Genomic DNA, 20,156 nt, shown 5'->3' with positions numbered 1-20,156 from the left:
TTCGCGGGAGAATATTAACAGCTAACATTTGGTGAGTGCTTCCTCTGTACTACCTTAGTGAATATACTAACTCAGAAAATCCTCATATTTAGCCTCATCACCACTCCTATTTTGGCCGCCACCAGCCATCGTCCAGTTTCAACCGCGCTCGCGGTGCAGAGGCCAGCCCGCCCGCGCCACGTCATCACGACGCGCCGTGCGGGAAGCCGCGGGAAGGAGAGAAGAGGCCCCTTCCTAACTCTCCCGCTTGCTTGCTTGCCCTGTTGAGTCACCGCATGGCACAGTCGGCGCGAGCCTGAAGGGCTCACAGGGACGGAGAGACGGCGGCCACAGCGGCCAGGACGTCAGCGGAGGCGGTTGGGGGAGGGGCGAGTTTGAGCCTAACCGCCGCGTCGAACGGCCGGCGCGCGCTTCACGCAGGCGCAGCACGTCCCGCGTCGCGCGCTGACGTACAGAGCCGCCGTTTGTGAGCTCGCGGGAGGCGCGGCCCACACGAAAGGCGCGGCCTTGCGGCGAGCTCTCCGTTGTGGGCGGGATCAGGGCGGGCAGTAAGAGAGACCCGGCCCAATGGAAAAGAAGACCTCGGGCACCCGCGGCGCCACAGGTCGCCGGGAATTTGGCGGCGGGAGCCAAGGGCGGAGTTTGAGAAAGGGGCTGCGCTCAGTGAGTGGACCTGAAGCGATTGGTCGGAGTCGACGGCGGGGGCGGGGTGGGGGAGGGGACTGGCGGGAGTGGGCTCCGAACTGGCTGAAGGGGCTTGGTGACGCGTTATGGGTAGGGTTTGGGTGAGGGGGTGGGGTCTGGTGGAAGGCCAGGGGAAGTCCCCCGAGGAGCAGGGCTAGTTGAAACGTTAGGGGCGGGATCTGGCCAAGTGAAAGGTGCCGGTCCGGCCTGATAAGGGGTGGAGTTAAGTGGCTCGTTAAGGGTGGAGTCGGGGCCGGGGCTGGGTCTGGCTGAGTGAAAGGGTGGGTGATGATCCCGGGAGATTGGCTGAAAAGGGCAGGTTTGTGAAGGGGTGGGGTATGGGCGAAGCTTAGAGGAATGAAAGGGTCTGGGAATGGGGCTGAGTAGAACGGAAGGGGCGGTGATTAGCTGGAAAATGAAGGCCCTAGAACGGGCTCAGCCTGGGCGTTAATTGCTCAGTGAAAGGGAAAGATGGAAAGGAGAAAGAATAGTGTTGGAAGGGTGGAGCCTCGTGGAATGGAATGGGCGGGACTAGGTGGAATGGACACCCCAGAGGAGGAAGAGGGCCTTGAGAGAGGCGGAGTTTAGAAGGCGGTGGGGAACGGGATAGCCTAAGGGATGGAAACTAGTATAGGGGGCGGGGCCTGAGAAGGGGCTGGGATATGGGGTCCTCAGGACACTCCAGCCCCTTCACAGTCACCTGTACCCCAACCTCTAGAACGTCGTCAGGGGTGAAGCCTCCCCGACCATGACCTCTACCGGCCAGGATTCCACCACAACCAGGCAGCGAAGGAGTAGGCACAACCCCCACTCCCCCCCCCACGACTCCAGCGTCGCCTCGGTGAGGCCTTAGACCTGCCCTGATTAGCGGGAGGGGGAGCAATGGACTGTGCCCTGGACTCTGACCCTTCTCTGTGTTTGGCAGAAGAGGAGTGTTAAGAAGGGTGCCACACTCCGCGCCAGCCCTAATCTAGCGGAGGTAAAGAAGAAAGGCAGAATGAAGAAGCTCAGCCAAGCAGCCGACCAAGACCTAATCATGGGGCTGCAAGGGCTGGTGAGAGAGGCCTGGCTGCAATTTAGCTCCTGTGACAATCAAAACCCTGAGGTTCTCCATGCTGGACAGTATGGGATGTTCCCTCTGAGTCAGGCTCTAAATTGATTGGTATCTCCCATTTTTTTCCCTGCAGGATCTGAACCTTGAGGCCAAGACGCTGTCTGGCACTGGCTTGGTGTTCGATGAGCAGCTAAATGAATTTCATTGCCTCTGGGATGACAGGTGAGGCTGGTTCCTCCAGGCCATCTCCAAATGACACAAATATACACACTTAGAGCCTGTTAGCAAGAACAGATCCTTTCTTACACTAGCCTGGAGACAGGAAGCAGATGATTTAGGGAGATGGGGCTCAGGCTTGAAAGGGTTCTTTTCATTTATCCAACAAACATTTATTGAGTGCCTACTGTGTGCCAGGAGTTAGTGATACAAACATGTCGGACAAGACAGAGTCCCTTCTCAAGGAACTGATAGGGGAGTAGGAGAGCAGATCATCAAACAGCCAACAGCAGTGTGAGGTGTTATTAAAGGAGGACTTAAGACCAGAAGATTCAAGAGTGTTTAGTAGGGGACCCTAGACTAGCATCCAGGGTTCCCAGAAGGTTTTCATGAAGAAGGGACGTTTGTGCTGAAACGGAAGTATTACACCTCCCATTCGCTCACACATGTTGTAATCCATCAGCAAAGTCTTTGGGCTCTGTGTTCGAAATGTACTTCGTATCTGATCTCTCCTCACCACCTTCACTGCCACCTCATCATCACTCACCTAGGCTTGCAGAGGCTTCCTCACTGGTCCCCTGCTTCCACCCTCATCCCTGCTGTCTGTTCTCCACACAGCAGCCTAAAAAAATATGTACTAGATGATGTTTTCTTTCTTAAAATCCTTCAAGGGCAGACCATTCCCCTGAAGGTAAAGTCCAGATTCTTCATCCAAGCCTCTAAGGTTGCACATGATCAGGCTCCACATTGCCTTGGTGACCTCATCAGCCAATCCTCCCACTCATTTGCTTTGCTTCACTTCACTTCACCCACACTGGTCCTCTTGCTGTTCTTCCAACATGCTAGGCACTCTCCCATCTCGAGTCTTTACCCTGGCCGATCTGTTTTCCAGAGATTCGTTTCCACCTTCTCCTTGCCCAGTTAACATTCTCATCTCAAGGAGACTTTCTCAGAGAGGGCTTTGCCTGGCCACTCTCCTTCCCCCACACCTGATCTTTGAGATATTCCTAGCCCCATGTCATTGTTTGTTCATTAGTGTACTTATGTGTTTACCAGTTTAGTATCTATCTTCTCTATCCAAACAGAAGACTCATGATGGCAAAAAGACTTCATTTATTGCTGCACTTCTACCATTTCCTGAGGAGTGAGGGACACAGCAGTAAACAAACAAACAAAACCCCTGCCTTCGTGGAGATTACATTTTAGAGAGGGAGACAGGCAGTAAACAGACAAAAAGGAAATGATATAGTGTGTTAGAAAGAGAAGTGCTGTGGAAAAACATGGAGTGGGAGGGAGAGTAGCAGAAAGTGCAGTGGAGGGGACTCTTCAGTTTTAAATAGGATGGTCAGGGAAGGCCTCGCTGAGAACTGGTCAGGAATCTGAAGGAGTTGAAGGAGTGAGCCATGGAGACGTCTGGGAGAAGAGTGTTCTACGCAGGGAGATGAGCTAGCTGAAAAGTACTTGGTTTGATTGAGGAGCAGGGAGAAGACCGGCGTAGAAGGAGAGTGAGAGAGGGGAGAGTGGTAGATGGGATCAGAGAGGTGATGGGACAGATTGTTCGGGGCCTTCTGGAGCATGGGGAGGACTTTGGCTTTTACTCGGAATGAGATGGGAGCCACAGGGAGGTTTTGGGCAGAGGGGGCATGATCTGATTTAGGTTTTAACCAATGTCTGGCTGCTGTGCAGAGAAAGGACTGTTGGGGGAGCGAGGGCGGAAGCAGGGAGGCCAGTGAGGAGCTGAGTGCAAGAGCCCAGGCGGAGGCTGTGTGACGAGGAGAGGGGCAGACTGGATAAGTTGTGAGAACAGAGCCAACAGGCGCCAGGGATGACTCCAAAGTTTCTGGCGTGAGCAGTTGTAGAAGGGTAGATGGAGAAGATGCGGCAGGAGCAAATGTGCTCACCAGTGTCCCCATATCTATCTGTGTCTGTGTGTGTGTGTGTGTGACTCTATTTCCGTCAACCCAGCTTCCCTGAAGGCCCTGAGCGGCTCCATGCCATCAAGGAGCAGCTGATCCGGGAGGGCCTCTTGGACCGCTGTGTGTCCTTTCAGGTGAGTCTGTCCATCCCCACCCCGCCGCCAGCCAACAACCTGGGTAGAGGGCAGGAGCTGGCAGGACCTGGTGGCCAGTGGCTTAGCCCCTTGTTCCTTGTGTCTCCCCAGGCCCGGTTCGCCGAAAAGGAGGAGCTGATGTTGGTTCACAGGTGAAGGCTTGGGAGCCTTGTAGGGATAGGGAAGAGGCTACCCTGGGCCAACTAGGGCAGGCTGGATGCTTTGGGAAGGAATGTCATGGGTCCCATGGCCTTGGGCAAGTTGCTGAGCCTTTCTGAATCTCAGTGTCATCACCTGTAACATGGGGGCTAGTAAACATAAGTTCCTCAGGAGGGTTCAGTATGCGTCTGGTGCTTAGAATGGTGCCTGACATATCATCAGCCTATGATGAGCTATTGTTGTTATTATAACCTGGTGTGTAAACACATGGTGGATGTGTGGGCAGAGTGATCAGGGAGTTTCCCTGGGAGGCTGCAGGAACCTAGAGCAAGAGGGCTGGGTTGTCAGTGTGGCTCCAGGAAAGCTAGTTTGGCAGAGGGGGTATCTGAGCTGAGCTTTAAGAGAAGAAAAAGAATAAGTCAGATGAAGAGAAGGGCTGAGGGAAGGGAGGTACAGACAGCTGGAACAGTCAGGCCAAAGGCCTGGACATAGGATTTGGTGTGGCTAGAGCAGAGGACAAGGGATATTACTGGAAATGAGGTGGGCTAGGGAGGATGCAGGGAATGTGTCCTGTATCCCAGCTGTTCCCCCACACTGACAGTTGAGGAGGCCTGACATGTCCGGGAGTCTGATGCACAGAAAGCTCAGCTGGGGAGGGACAGGGCCCTGGTTCAGGGCCGAGGAGGGAAGTAGACCCTTGACTCTCATCCCCCGTCTGTGTCCCCAGCCTAGAATATATTGATCTGATGGAGACGACCCAATACATGAATGAAAGGGAACTCCGCATCCTAGCAGACACCTATGACTCAGTTTATCTGCATCCGGTATGGATCAGAACTGTGAGGACAGAGGGTGGTGGCAATCCTGAGGTGCCCTATCCCCACGCCCACCCCACCCTGGGGGAAGCAGCTGAATGACAGGGTTGCTCTCTCCCTCACTCCTTCTCTGACTCCCTACTATCTCTCCAGAACTCATACACCTGTGCCTGCCTGGCCTCAGGCTCTGTCCTCAGGCTGGTGGATGCTGTCCTGGGGGCCGAGATCCGGAATGGCATGGCCATCATCAGGTGGGACCCGCCAGCATTTGTCTTCTTACATTTTAAAAAATTCCTTCCCTCAAATGTAAAATATATTGGTATGGACAGTATATCCACATGTTTCAAGAGTCAAAAGGTACAAAAGGGGGTATAGGGAAAAGGCTCCCTCCCATTCCTGTCCCCCAGACATCTCCTTCCTCTCCTGAAGGCAGGCACTGTAACCGACTCATGTCCTCCCAGAAACAGTCCGTGCCTATTGATGGAATAAATACCGTATTCCGTTGGTTCTAAGATGCGTAGTGGATTTTTCATATTTGTAACATCTTGAAATCCAGATGCATCTTACCAACAGTGGCGTCTCAGAATTCAGTTGGTAGCATTTTCTGCTTCGTTGTTGGCATATAAAATCATGGTACATCTTATCATTGTTGACCTCCCAGAATTGGTGAAATGTACAGGATACAGCCTTTCTCTTCCCTCCCCTTTTTTAGCCACAAATGGTGGTAGCACTCGACATGCTCCCTTCCCTACCATGCATTTTTCATTTCTACATCTTGGAAAGCTTTTCTCTAACAATGTGTAGCTTACACCCATGTAGAACACCATTGTGCAAATGCACAGTAGGGTAACCAGCCCCCTACCCTTGGGCATTTTGGTTCTCCCCAATCATTTACTGTCTCCAAAAAATGCAACAGCAAATATCGTTGTCCACTTATAAACATGTTATTTCACCCTTTTTGTTATATAGGTTGCGGGCTAAGTCCCCAGGAGCAGGATGACTGGGTGTGAGGGTGTATGCATTAATAATTTTAATGAACATTACCAAATTTCCTTTGGAGAGAGAGCAGTAGACTGGGGGTGAGCATCCGAGGGCCCCATTTACTCAGTTCGTGGCAGATTTGCAGGCATCGGCACTGAGGGGGAGTTGGTGGTCCAGGATTAGAGAGCAGGGGAGAGTCCATCTCTGCACAGGAGGACTCCCCCAATCTGTGGCCTTCTCTGTTCTGCCTAGGCCTCCTGGACACCATGCCCAGCACAGTCTTATGGATGGGTATTGCATGTTCAACCATGTGGCCGTGGCTGCCCGCTACGCTCAACAGAAGCATGAAATTCAGAGGTCAGCAGCAAAGCAGCAGGGCGGGTGTGATGGGGTGGCATGAAGTGGGATATCCTGGTCTGGGCACTTTCCCTGGCTGTACCTTGGTCCTCTTACAAAGTGCCCCCCTCTCTCCTGCTCACAGGATCCTTATCGTGGATTGGGATGTACACCATGGTCAAGGAACACAGTTCACCTTTGACCAGGACCCCAGGTATGCTCCAAGTGCCACCCTAGATGCTAGACTCCCGGCCACCCCCCACTCTTATAGGCCCAACCGGAAGGAGCCTAGGAGGGAAGGGAAGGCATTCACATTCATTGGGCCCACCTTGGGACTAGGCTCTGTGCTGCTCTCTGTGTGTCTGCTCTCAATTTCACTCTCAGGCAGGGACTGCCGGGTTCCCCATTTTACAGAAGGGAGAACTGAGACTTACAGATTACAGGGTCACACAGAGAAGAAGTGAAAGAGATGAGATTTGAGCCCAGAGATCTCTGGAGGTCTTGTTCGTCAGTTTACCCTGGAGCTGGAATGAACCTCAAATTACTACTTTATTTTCTCTGATTATAACTACTGCAAAGTATTTGTTTAAAAAAATTAAATAAGACAGAAATGTCTAAAGCAGTGAGTCTCCTGTAATTCCCATCACCTCAAAAATAACTGTTGATAGTTTAGGTTATATCCTTACAGAATTTTTCCTATGATGTATGAATATTTGTTATTATCATTATTGTTATTAACACACTGCCTAATGGGACAATCCTCTACATGTCCTCCAGCAACTTGCATTTTGCATTTAACAGCATGTTGTGGACACTTCTCCATGATAGTGCCTCTAAAAAAAGGCACCACCTCAGTCTTTGTAAGGGCTGTACAGTGTTCCATTGTATGGCTGTACCTCTGGTCATTTAACCACGGGACATTTATGATGCCTCCCAGTTTTTGCCATTACAGACAATTCTACAGTGAATAGTCTAGAAAATATATAATTTTACACTTCTCTGAGCATATCTTTAGGATGAATTTCCGATAGTGGATTGCTAGGTCGGAGGGTCAGCATGCTTTCAAGTCTGGGTTCTACTGCCAGACTTCCCTTCAGAAGGGTGGTACCAGCCTATGCTTCCTGCAGAAAGTGATGGAGCGGGTCCTTGTCAATAGAGGACAATACTAAGGACTTGTGGTTTTATCCAGCCTCTATTGAACCGACTGCATAAAATCCACTTTTTCCCCATAGAGCCTGAGCTCTTGTGGCCTGTTATCTAGGTTGGCTGTTTTCTAGACAATGCTTTATTATTTTCTGGCATTCAGTGTTGCTGGCAGATGTCTGATGTCCTATTTTCATTCCTTTCTGAGTAACCTCTTTTCCTCTCTGAAGGTTTTAGCTTCTTCTTTTTATCCCTGGTGTTCTGAAATTTTACCCCGGCCCCCTCATTCTGCTTAGCAGTGGACAGACATTTTACATCTGAAGACTCATGCCTTCCTTAAATCCTTGGAAATTTTCTTCTCTTAGATCTTTGATGATTTCTTCTACTGTATTCTCTCTGGTCTCTTATTGCTAGTCAGATGTTAGACCTCCTGGGTTGATCCTCTGTGTCTCTTATTTTTTATCTTATGTTTTCTGTCTCGTTTTCCTTTTGCTCTGTATCCTGGGGGATTTCCTCAGCTTTACCTTCAAGCCCTTCTGTTGAATTATGTATTTAGATATTCTTTAATCTCCAAAAGCACTTTCTTCCTCTGTGTTTCTATGCCATCTCATTCCTGATCTTGTTTTTATAGAGTACTAGTTCAGAGCTCTCTTAAGTTTTCTTCAGTTTTCCTCAAATGTCTAGTGATCATTATTTGGCCATTTATACCTAAGAACGAAGCACTGTTGCAGGTGGCTGTCCTGGGACTGCTCTGCTGTGGCGCATGTTTCCTGAAAGGCATTTCCCTGGGACAGGGGCGGGAAATGTCCACTGATAGGTCTCAACTTTAGGGAGTATGGGCAGGGAGCTGGGATCCTGCCAAATGCCAGAATAAAGGGGGTCTCTTCTTGGGGTGACATCTCTTTTTTTACCCTCAGCCTTGCCAAAGTTTGTCAATTTTACCTTTCAAATCTAGCTTTTGGCTTTTTTGGCCATCTTCACTGTTACATTGTTTATTTTTTCATATTTCATTTTTTCTGTTTTTACCTTCATTAATTTCTTCCTCTTGTGTTCTTTATTTTGGTCATTTCTGGCTTCTTCAATTGAGTGCTTCAACATTTATCAACTCATTGGCCAATCTCGTTTTATCTATACCTGCACTCACTGCTGAACCTCCTATATTATTTTGAAGCTAATCCCAGACACTATATCATTTCTTCTATAAATATTCCAGAATATCTCTCCAAAACATGGGGCATTAAAAAAAAAAAAAAAGCATAACCATAGTATCATCTCTAAGCAAATGAATAAGAATTGCTAAATATCATTAATCATTCTTTTTGTTTTAATAAATGCATTGGAAGCTACAGCTGTGTTCTTTTGTGGCTATATTATTGACTGTGTGCATGGATATGAAGAATTGTGAATATATTCATGGCATCTTTCCTCATGAATAATAATGTATAAATAAAAAAATATTTATCCATGCCCTTCAGTCTCCCAGCTGCCCATCTCTCAGTCTCTTAACTCCATCAGCAGGGTCCTTGGGTGGAGACAAATTGGTCAGTCCTTAAAATACTATTATGAAGACAAGGAAACAAGTAAACTAAAGCTAAGTAGCTAAAAGAAACAAGTAAATTTAGTGAATTGGTCATTCAATGAATTAGCTATTCAGAATTGATTTTGTTGGATCTGTGCTTGACCTGGATCTGTGCTTGATTTCTCCAGAAGGGAAACCTCAGGTCACCTTGGGTGCCCTCCCCAACCTCTGGGGCCCCTGGAGCCTCAAAGACTGCTTTCCAGAGATTTGTTGAAGTCTCTTATTGTCTGACATCCTTTCTCCCATTCTCAGTCTTTCCTGGTTGATCCTTATTTACGATTCCTTTCCTATGTTTTGACTGGGATCGCAGGAGAGCAAGGAGGAGGAGGGAGGTCGTAGGAGAGCTATCAGTCCACCGTCCTTTCACTGCAAGTCAGTCGAACTTATTTTAAAATCTCCTTGTTTGTTTTATAAACTCAGTTTCCTTGAGTATTCTTTTGTTTGTTGACTCTGGTGGCTCTCTTGTGAGGTGAGCGATCTTTCAATCTTTTCCTTTTTCCTTTTTTCCTCCTGATGATAATCTTTATGTTCTACTGTATATTTATCTATCAGAGTCTAAAGCAAAACATCTACTCAAGACCAGAGCTTTCACATGGATTTCATTCCCCAATTTCAGGATTTTTTTCTTCAATTTCAAAAATCCTTTTATACCAGTTGCATTCAATTTCACAACTACATGGTCACCATTTATTAAAATGTGACTATTAAGTTTGACTAGATTCATTGCTTACCACTATTTCTTGCATTTCCCTAAAAAAAGAAAAAAATGCTACCTTAAATCCTTTCTGGAACAAGGCAGGAGGCAGATGAACAGACGGATGGATGAGAGATTATTCATTTTGATTGTCCCAGTCAGAATTAAGCCCTCCCACAGTCCCCTGCCTGGCTTTCTATCAGAACACGTACCATCGTGTCTTATCAGTATCTGCTCTGTGTGTCAGTCCCCCTCACTGCTCTGAGTGTTCGATTTCTCCCCTATAAAATAGAAGAAGTAGTGGAGGTGGCCTGTAAGGTCTTGGGAAGGAGGAATTGTCCCCTCACTGGCCTCATGGAGCCCCAGCCGGCACCCCCACTCCAGCTCCACACACACAACCAAGTCCGACCCATTCTGACCTCCCCACTGAGTCTTCCCCTGAGTCTCCCCACTTCCTTCATGGGAAACACTAAGCTCCCCAGCCTTGCCTGATGCTCTTTTCAGCCTTAGCTGGCTCCTGCCACTAAGAGCCCCATGCCCTGTGTGGGTTTGTCCTGCTGTTACCACCTTGGTCACAGGGGCAGGTGGATGGACAGACATGATCTAGAGTCCTCCACGGGGTCAGGAGCCCTCGGGGGCTGAGACAGACCGGATAGCTCTCAGGGTCTCCGAGCTGGAACTGGGTGGGCACTGAGGGGGGCAGCAATGTTTGCCAAGGGAGGAGTTCTGGTAAGAGATCAAGTGAATCAGTGAGTGAGGTAATGGATAAATAAATAGAAGAATTAATGAATGGGAGGCTGAGTAAATTGGCAACTGAATGGAGGGATAAATTAATGGAAGAAGGAGTGAATATATGAATTAAAGAATTAATGGGGAAAATAGTGAGAGAATGGATGAGTGGTTGAGTAAACTGTGATAGCTCTGAGTTAGGGATGTCTGGGGGATTGACTCCTCAACCCCCCGACCTCTTTTTTCCTCTGCCCCAAGCGTCCTCTATTTCTCCATCCACCGCTATGAGCAGGGTCGGTTCTGGCCCCACCTTAAGGCCTCTGACTGGTCCACCATAGGTTTTGGCCAAGGCCGGGGATACACCATCAATGTGCCTTGGAACCAGGTCAGTGTCTGCCCACTCTTTGCCCCCAAAGTGAGCCCCTCACTTCAGCTGGTTCGGGGCAGAGGGCAGAATGTCCCCATCCTGCTTCTCTGTCTGCAGGTGGGCATGCGAGATGCCGACTACATTGCTGCTTTCCTGCACATCCTGCTGCCAGTCGCCCTGGAGGTCCTGGGGGTCTGGGGTGTGTTGGGGCAGGGGCGATGTCGAGGGATGGGCCATGAAGGCAGGTGGCTTCATGTAGTCCCTTCCCCCCTCAGTTCCAGCCGCAGCTAGTCCTGGTGGCTGCTGGATTTGATGCCCTCCAAGGGGACCCCAAGGTAAGGCAAGCTCCCTGGGATGGCAGTTGGGCAGAAGGGGGCTACCGAGAGCCAGACTGACCCTCCACATCCCCTCAGGGTGAGATGGCTGCCACTCCAGCAGGGTTCGCCCACCTGACCCACCTGCTCATGGGTCTGGCAGGAGGCAAGCTGATCCTGTCTCTGGAGGTGAGTGACTCACTTCGCCTCTCAGCCCATGGATCCTGGAAGACGTGAGAACAAAGCACTCAAGTCTGGCAGGAGTTCCTATCCCAGCCTTTCCACTTACTAGCTGGACAACCTCAGCTAAGTCACTGAACTTCCTTGTGCTTCTGCTTTCCTTATGTAAGGTGGGCATAAGAATAGCAGTAATCGCCTCAGAGCACTGTTCAGTGAACGGAATGAAGTCACTCTCTAAATTCCTTGTTGCTTGACATGCGGTCAGCACTCTAATATTATTATTACTCTTCCCTGGTAACGTCTGGTTCTTTCCTGACCGCCCCCCCCCCACCCCACTCCTTCTCCCAGGGTGGCTACAACCTCCGCTCTCTGGCTGAGGGTGTCAGCGCCTCGCTCCACACCCTTCTGGGAGATCCTTGCCCCATGCTGGAATCCCCTGGTGCCCCCTGCCTGAGGTGAGCCCAGATGGAAGAGGGGAGAAGCGGGACCCTCACTGCCCACCCAGGGGCCATTTGGTGACATTTTCCCCTCCTCTGCCCTCCAGTGCCCAGGCATCACTCTCCTGCACTCTGGAAGCCCTGGAGCCCTTCTGGGAGGTCCTTGTGAGATCAGGTAAGAGGCAGGAGTGGGCTTGGTGGGGGGTGGAGCCTGGAATGAGCCAGAGTGGGAGATTCTCTTTCAGACCCCACTCTGACTTTCCTGGGCTGCCTTGGTGGGGGAGGGTCAGGCCCTCTCTGTCACTGGGCCCTGGTTTCAGGCTTCCTACCCCTTTTTATGTTTGGGTAAACTGAGTTCCAGAGTATTACGGGGGGATTCAGGGTGGGGGAGTAGGGTAAATGTGGCCTCGTCTTGCAGTTGAGACCATGGAGGAGGACATTGTGGAGGGGGACAACGTGGAGGAGAAAGAGGAGGGACCATGGCAGCCCCCTGCGCTCCCAGTCCTGACGTGGCCTGTGCTGCAGGCTCGCACCGGGCTGGTCTATGACCAGCGGATGATGGGTCACTACAACTTGTGGGACAGGTGCGCAGTCAGAGGGCAGGGCTCAGTGGGCAGGGGTGCCCCTCCCCCTCCTCAAGCGCTAAGCCCTGCCTCTGGTTCTCTGCTCCTAGCCATCACCCCGAGATGCCTCAGCGTGTCTCACGGATCATGCGCCGTCTGGAGGAGCTGCACCTTGCCGAGCGCTGCCTTACCCTGCCCGCACGTCCCGCCACAGATGCTGAGCTTCTTACCTGCCACAGGTCAGACCCCCATGTGTGGGGTGGGATCAGGCCTCAGTACACACATGCTGCCCTGGGGGCTGGAGCCTGGGCTCTCCCTCCCCAGTACCCGGAGCTGCTGTGGGACAAAGGAGGGGGCAGAACCGTCTAACTGTCCCTGGTGCCCCCTCCGTGCCTCCAGTGCTGAATATGTGGGTCGTCTACGGGCCACGGAGAAGATGAAAACCCGGGAGCTGCACCGTGAGGGCGCCAACTTTGACTCCATCTACATCTGCCCCAGCACCTTCGCCTGCGCGCAGCTGGCCACTGGCGCTGTGTGCCGCCTGGTGGAGGCTGTGCTGGCGGGAGAGGTGCATCCGCCTTGGGGTGGGGAGCTCTGCAGAAGAGGTCCTGGGGGGGATGGACAGAGGCGGCTCTGAGAGAGTTGAGCAGGGCCTGTGGAAAGGGGCCATGGAGAGGAGTCCACAGCAGGGAGGGGACCCCTGCTCACCTGAGGCCTTGCTCACTGGGAAATGCAGCCAGGGGCATGGAGGCTGCAGGACTGGGGGCCCTAGCTGCTGGTGGAGTAGTGGAAGGGGCAGGAGAGAGGGAAGAGAAGAAAGGGGAGGGAAAGCCCTGAGGGTGAGTAGTCTAATCTTTGCTCCCTGCCCCTCCTCTAGGTTTTGAATGGTATTGCTGTGGTGCGTCCCCCGGGACACCACGCAGAGCAGGATGCCGCTTGTGGTTTCTGCTTTTTCAACTCTGTAGCTGTGGCTGCTCGCCATGCCCAGGCCATCAGTGGGCATGCACTGCGGTAAGGGCTCCCTGGGGGCCCCCAGCCCAGTGCTTACTCAGCAGGCCCCGTGGTACAGTCTCTAGGACTTCCCCAGAAACACCCAAGGGTCTAGTTGCCTAGCACTTCCCCAGAAAAGGACCAAGGATCTAGCATCTCAGTGCTTACTCAGATAGGACCCCCAGATTGTGGCAGGCACTCAGGTGCTTAAAAAACAGGATCCAGGGCCACCCCCGACCCTACCGCCCTCCCCTTGCATAGCATTTCTGCCCCCTGATGGCTATCCTGACAGAACCCAGGGCCCAGACCCCTGGTGCTTACTTCCAAAGAGCCAGGATCCAGCCCCCCACATTTACCCACACAAGGCCTGGGTCCAGCTCTGAGCACTTGCTCGCAATGAAGGGCCCACGATGAAACCCTCAGGACCCAGGCTCTGGCTTTCATCCTTACTCTGATAGGACCCACAAGCCTGCCACCCAGCACTTTCCCCAGGGACCCAGGGTCCTCCAGACAGACCCCAGGGGTCTAGCCCCTGCCCTCTCCCCAGGCAGTGAGTGTCCTGGGTAACTGAGGAGCTGTCCCCTCCCCAGGATCCTGATCGTAGACTGGGACGTCCATCACGGTAATGGAACTCAGCACATATTTGAGGAGGACCCCAGGTGAGAGGCTGGGGCAGGGGGCGGGGTGTGGGCAGGGAGGTGGGCAGGCTGTGCCTCGGGGTGCCGGGGGCTGCTAACCAGCCATGGCCCCCCTCCCCACCCCATCCCCGGCAGCGTGCTGTACATTTCCCTGCACCGCTATGATCACGGTACCTTCTTCCCCCTGGGGGATGAGGGCGCCAGCAGCCAGATGGGCCGGGCTGCAGGCACAGGCTTCACTGTCAATGTGACCTGGAACGGGCCCCGCATGGGTGACACTGACTACCTGGCTGCCTGGCATCGCCTGGTGCTTCCCATTGCCTATGAGGTATGGGTCAGGATGTATGTGACACGACTGTGTGGGTGGCAGTGGGTGTGCATGTGTCTGACTTCCAGATGACTGATCCTGTGAGATGGCCTGTGTGTGGCTGTATTTACGGCTGTGGTGGGGATGTGACTCTGTGATGGCCTTTGCATATGTCTGGCTGTATACAGTGGCTATATGTGATTGCCTTCCCTGTGTGTAACTGTGAGGGACTTCTGGGTGTGCAGGGGTGGTCTGCGTGTGCCTGGCTGTATGTGTGTCCTGTATGTACACCATCACTAGTGCCTGTGTCTGATAGTGTCCCCGTGTGACTGCCATGTCTGTGGAACTGAGTGTGCAAGGCAGGGAAGGGTTTGAGTCTGTGTGTGAGACTCTGCACAGGTGGCTATTTGTCGCTACTATTTCTGTGTGTGATGGGTATGATACTGTATGTCACTGCATGTTGCTCTCTGACAGCTACTGGTGACTTTCTGCATGTGGGAGGCTATGCGTGACAGTCGCCTTTCTGTCTGTGTCTGCCATTGCTGTTTATGTGTCTCTTTCTGGCTGGACGTGGCCTATATATATTTGCCTAACTGCATGAGCGGGCGTAGGTGACCACCTTCTCCATGTGTATTGTGTGTGTGTGTGTGTGTGTGTGTGTGTGTGTGTGTGTATGTGTGGTGGGTCGTATGGGTGTGACTGACTCTGAGGGCAGATGAATGTGAGGACCATCTCTGTGACCTTTGTGTAAGCATGCATGTTCAGATGTGTATGCGTGTCTGACTATGCATGGTGGCTGTGACTACCTTCTGTGTGTACATGTGTGCCTCTGTGCAAGCAGCCACCTCCTATGGGCACAACAGTGTATGTGTGACTGTGTGATGATGGCGTGTGTATGATTGTGTCTGTGCAGGGGTGGCTGTGTATCACTGTCCCCTTTGTGAGAAACTATGTATGTGTGTGTGACTAGTACAATGTGTAGTCTGGTCTGTATGGGCCTGTCTGATTGTATGTGAGTACATGTGGCTATATGTGACCATCTTCTGTGTGTGGCACTTGTATTGTGTGCCTGTGTCCCATGTCACTGTCTCTTGACTTCTGAGCCTCCACATCTCATGTCTCTGTCTCGTATCTCTCTGTCTCATGACTCTGTCTCATATCCCCATCCATCCATTTCTAGAAATGTCTCCATGTCTCTGTGTCTCATGTCTCTTAAGTCTGTGTTTGGTGTGTTTACATCTCTGTTAATCTGTCTCCATGTCTCTGTGTCTCTCCGTCTTGTGTCTCCACATCCTCCCCTTCCTATTTTCAGGGCTCTGGTCTTGTGTTTCCCAGTCTCCAGGTCCCATGTCTCCCTCTCTCTGACTTGCATCTCTATATCTTCATTTGTCCTTGTCTCCGTGTCTCTGGGTCTTCCTCAGCTGCTGCCTACCCATGCCCCCACCCTCATGCCCATGCATCTTTTCTCTCCTTGCCTTAGTTTAACCCAGAACTGGTGCTAGTCTCAGCTGGCTTTGACGCTGCACGGGGTGACCCACTGGGTGGTTGCCAGGTGTCGCCTGAGGGCTATGCCCACCTCACCCACCTGCTGATGGGCCTTGCCAATGGCCACATTATCCTAATCCTAGAGGTAACTCTCTTGGGCCCTCTTCCCGCAGGGGGGAGGGTGGTTTGGAAGACCTGGAGTCCTGTCCTTTCTGCTGGCTGCCTGCAACACTTGGGGTAATTTCTTAAAATCTCCTTTGAGTGTCCCCACCTGGGATTCTTGGCACATAATGGGCATTAATAATAACACCAGCATAGGGGCTGGCCCCGTGGCCTACTGGTGAAATTCGGTGCGCTCCACTTTGGCACCCTGGGTTTGGTTCCCAGGCACAGACCTGCACTACTTATTGGTGATCGTGCTGTGGCAGCAACCCACATACAAAATAGGGGAAGACTGGCACAGATGTTAGCTCAGGGAAAATCTTCCTCAAGCAAAAGAAAAAGAGGAAGATTGGCAACAGATGTTAACCCAGGGCAAATCTTCCTCAGCGAAAAAAATAATAATACCAGCATTAACAACTTTAATTGAGCACTCACTACGTGCAAAACACTCTTCTCAGCACTTTAAATATATTATTAATTTGTTTACTTGACAAAGAAGCTTTCTGAGGTAGAGTCTGCTGACCTCATAGTTTTCCTCTCTCAATATCAGGGAAACTGAGGCACAGAGAGGTGTAGTGACTAGCCCGAGGTCACACATTTAGTAATGGCAGAGCCAGGGCTTGAAAAGCCAGGCAGCTTGGCTCTAGAGGCTATGCTTTTACCACTCCTTGAACTGCCTCCAACAAGTTCCTGAGAAAAATTCACTGACCTTTTGTAAATTACTCAGTGCCCCCGCCCCCGTGCCTTAGTTTCTTCATCTGTAAGATAAGGCTGGCTAACCATGGGAGAGTGCCTGCATATGGTCAGCACTGTATGAACTCTGTAGCTTACTATTATTATATGTTGTTCATATACTAGTTTAACTCTCTTGGCAACTTCGTGTGCTATTACTTTTACTACTTTACAGATGAGGACAATAAGTCACAGTGAAATTAATGGGCTGGTAAAAAAGTCCCACAGTGTGCCTAGGACTGCTTCAGGCAGGGCAGGGTGGCGGTTAAGAACATGGACTCTTTCATCAGATAGTCCAGGTTCCAGCCTCAGCACCACCTCTTACCAGCTGTTATGACCTCAGACGAGTCATCCAACCACTCTGAGCCTCAGCTTCCGATCTGTAAAAAGAGCAGAAACTGGAGTTCCAAAGGAGTGTGAGAAAGAGTGTGACCTGTACCAGGTCAGGACAGGGGTTCGTGTAGAAACACCAGCTGTTCCTGTACCAGGTCGGGGTAGGGACTTCTGTAGAGGTGCGGCCAGGGGTTTCCATACTGTGGAGACAGGTTCCTGTACTGATTGAGCAAATGTGGTTGTGAGGAGTAAGTGAATTAACATGCATAAAGTGTTTAGAAAAGGGTCTGGCACACAGCAAGCGCTTAATCAATGTCAGCTGTTAGTAATGTTACCGTCAGTATTGTCGTTACTGTGGTTATTATTATCTTGCACTTTACATCACAGTTTATCCCTCTTAACAACCACCTCACACAATGGGTGCTGCCCATCTGACAGATGTGGGTTCTACTCACTTGTCCCCAGTACCCACCCTCCAGACTTGCGGGGCTCTGAAGAGGGGTTGGGAGGCAGGATATCTTGCCTCCCAAATTCCCTGAGGACCCTCCTCATACCTTTCCCTCCCCTTTTCCTTAACAAAGGGTGGCTATAATCTGACATCCATCTCAGAGTCCATGGCCGCTTGCACCCGCTCCCTCCTTGGGGACCCACCACCTCTGCTGACCCTGACACGGCCCCCACTAGCAGGGGCCCTGGCCTCCATCACTGAGACCATCCAAGTCCATCGCAGATACTGGCGCAGCTTGCAGATCACAAGTGAGTGGGCATGGGGAATTGGGGATTATGGGGGGCTCGGGAGAGGGCAGGAGAGGGGATAGTACCCACACTCAAGGATCTCCCTCCCATGGTTCCAGAGGTCGAAGACAAGGAGGGACCATCCAGTTCTTTGTTGATCACCAAGAAGGCACCCCAACCAGCCAATCCTGGGTCAGCCAAGGAGATGATCACACCAGAAGGGAACATTCTGGATGCAGGCAGGGGGAAGGCCACCTCAGTATCATCTGTAGAAGAGTCTACTGCAGGCCAGACTAAGTCAGAGACAGCTGTGGTGGAGCTCACTCAGGACAAGTCCTTGGAGGCAGCCACAGAGGAAGCCACGCTGGACCAGACCACCTCAGAGACAGCCACAGGGGAAGCCACGCTGGCCCAGACCACCTCAGAAATGGCCACAGGGGATGCCACGCTGGACCAGACCACCTCAGAGATAGCCACGGGGGAAGCCAAGCTAGACCAGGCCACCTCAGAGACAGCCATGGGGGGAGCCACGCTGGACCAGACCACCTTGGGGGCAAACCCAGGAGTAGCCACAGTGGACCAGACCACCTCAGAGACAACCACAGGAGTAACCACGCTGGATCAGACCACCTCAGAGGCTGTCAGGGGAGCTGAGCTGATCCAAGTCCCTCCAGCCTCAAGCACTGACAACCAGACTCCCCCAGCCTCACCTGTGGAAGGAGACCCACCCCACATATCCCCTAGTAAGCTGATTGGGAATCTCAGGACCTTGGAACTAGACAACGAGGCTCAGGTAATGCCCACCGCACCCAGGTAGGGGGAAGTAGGGGCAAGAATTGGGCATCTCGGATACATCTCTTGCCTCTGTGTGTCCAGGAGGCACCAGAATCTCAGAGCCCTGAAGAGGAGAGACTACTAGGAGAGGCAACTGGAGGTCAAGACATGGATGATTTAGTGCTGATGCAGAGCTTTGGGGACAATGCCGACACTGACCAGGTGAGCTCAGGGAGGGGCTGGGACTGTCGTTTCCATCTCTTGCCCATTTGTACCTCCAGGTAGGAGCATGCGATGTAGGAACCTATAATGGGGAGTTGGAGTCCCCAGCTTACTCAGTTTCACCCACCCCAGGCCATGTTTTATGCCGTGACACCACTGCCCTGGTGTCCTCATTTGGTGGCAGTAAGCCCCGTACCTGACACAGGCCTGGACGTGACCCAACCTTGTCAGGACTGTGGAGCACTCCAGGAGAACTGGGTGTGTCTGTCTTGCCATCAGGTATGCAGCAGAGGAAGGGGATGGGGTGGAGGTTGGCCCAGGAGTAAACTGCAGGTAGGTGCTGATCCCTATCCGACACTCGTTCCCCCGCCTCAGGTCTACTGTGGTCGTTACATCAATGCCCATATGCTCCAACACCATGAAGGCTCAGGACACCCTCTGGTCCTCAGCTACGTCGACCTGTCTACCTGGTGTTACTACTGTCAGGCTTATGTCCACCACCAGGTAGACCCTGGGCAGACCCTCTAATGTGTGCACACTCACACCCCCCATGCACAGATACCTTCTGTGATTGGGTAAGGGGAGAGTGGAGACCCTTCTGCATGTGGGTGGGGTAGTCCAGGAAACAGGGTGGTTGAGGGCTGGAGTGAGGGCAGCCTCTTGGCCGAGGTAGGGGGGGTCCTCACTCTCTCTTACCTAGCCTCTCTTGCCTCCTCCTCCCAGGCTCTCCTAGATGCGAAGAACGTCGCCCACCAGAACAAGTTTGGGGAGGGCATGCCCCACTCACACTAAATCCCAGGACGTGCTCCTCTTCTCCACCTTCTGAGGCCCAGGATAGACTGGCCTTAGTTCATCCAAGCTGTACCGTGGATGAGGGGCAGCTTCACTCCATCCCATCCTGGGACCCTTTACAACTCCCCAAGGGTGCTGATTTAAGTATAAATACTTATAAGAGGACTGTGATAATCAATTGTGGATCTACCCCTGCCCACAGCCTGCTCAAGGGACTCTATCTACTCTGCCCCAGAAGGACAGGGGGGCAGCTCAGTGGCCCCAGGAGGTACTTTGGAGAGAGGGGGGGGTCAACTGGCAGGTATGGCGGGGTTGCATATGTAATAAAGTACAAGCTGTTACAAAACCTGGAGAAAGCCTTCTAATTTTGAATGGGTGGGGAACCCCATACCCCTGGCCAACAGGGCTGATGAGTAATGAAGGGACAAGGATATGGGTCTTTATCAGGTCAACCCCCTGCACATCAGTGCTCAAAAAACTAACTGGAAATAGAGCAAGCAGCTTGACTGGCTCCACTACAGATTAGAAGGTGGAATCCATGAGAAAATGAGTGCCTGCTATAGAAATAGGAGCCTCGCAGCTGGTCCCAGCTGCACCCTGGGCTGAGAAGGCAAAACTGTCAGAAAGCATCCTCACCAGAGCTTGGTCTTGCCACCTGTCTTTTGTCCTGATTGGGGCAGTGGGG

At 51.9% G+C, this 20,156-nt stretch overlaps 1 protein-coding gene across 11 annotated transcripts; it reads left to right on the top strand.

The window, feature by feature from the left end:
• The first annotated feature begins 286 nt into the window (after window positions 1-286).
• On the top strand, window positions 287-19,823 carry HDAC6 (histone deacetylase 6). 11 transcript variants are annotated; one of them, XM_046673750.1, is made up of 29 exons: window positions 288-663; window positions 1,403-1,525; window positions 1,610-1,663; window positions 1,872-1,960; window positions 3,920-4,004; window positions 4,116-4,156; window positions 4,891-4,987; window positions 5,132-5,229; window positions 6,212-6,316; window positions 6,441-6,509; window positions 10,699-10,825; window positions 10,925-10,990; window positions 11,083-11,142; window positions 11,221-11,310; window positions 11,650-11,756; window positions 11,846-11,913; window positions 12,157-12,322; window positions 12,412-12,540; window positions 12,701-12,869; window positions 13,179-13,312; window positions 13,882-13,950; window positions 14,065-14,257; window positions 15,717-15,866; window positions 17,530-17,704; window positions 17,803-18,476; window positions 18,560-18,679; window positions 18,812-18,958; window positions 19,055-19,183; window positions 19,403-19,823. In XM_046673750.1, exons 1-29 carry the CDS (start codon window positions 568-570, stop codon window positions 19,469-19,471), a joined length of 3,699 nt encoding a protein of 1,232 aa, XP_046529706.1. In that variant the 5' UTR covers window positions 288-567; the 3' UTR covers window positions 19,472-19,823. The 11 variants fall into 11 exon arrangements, with proteins under 11 accessions (XP_046529705.1, XP_046529706.1, XP_046529704.1 ...); XM_046673748.1 differs by having other exon boundaries at window positions 1,610-1,738; XM_046673754.1 differs by lacking the exon at window positions 288-663 and adding an exon at window positions 758-774 and having other exon boundaries at window positions 1,610-1,738.
• The last annotated feature ends 333 nt before the right edge of the window (window positions 19,824-20,156 follow it).

The sequence above is a fragment of the Equus quagga genome, chromosome 10 (genome assembly GCF_021613505.1).
Source record: "Equus quagga isolate Etosha38 chromosome 10, UCLA_HA_Equagga_1.0, whole genome shotgun sequence".
Taxonomy (NCBI): Eukaryota; Metazoa; Chordata; class Mammalia; order Perissodactyla; family Equidae; genus Equus; species Equus quagga.
The sequence above is the reverse complement of the archived record's forward strand: the minus strand, read 5'-3'. Positions and strand labels throughout refer to the sequence as shown.

What these genes read in the sequence shown, in the direction of transcription:
- HDAC6 (XM_046673748.1), top strand. Translation starts at nt 568, where the DNA reads ATGGAAAAGAAGACCTCGGGCACCCGCGGCGCCACAGGTCGCCGGGAA. An exon ending in ACCTTTGACCAGGACCCCAG is followed by an intron (nt 6,510 to 10,698) that starts GTATGCTCCAAG and finishes CTCTGCCCCAAG; the next exon opens with CGTCCTCTATTTCTCCATCC. An exon ending in TGTGTCTGTCTTGCCATCAG is followed by an intron (nt 18,959 to 19,054) that starts GTATGCAGCAGA and finishes CCCCCGCCTCAG; the next exon opens with GTCTACTGTGGTCGTTACAT.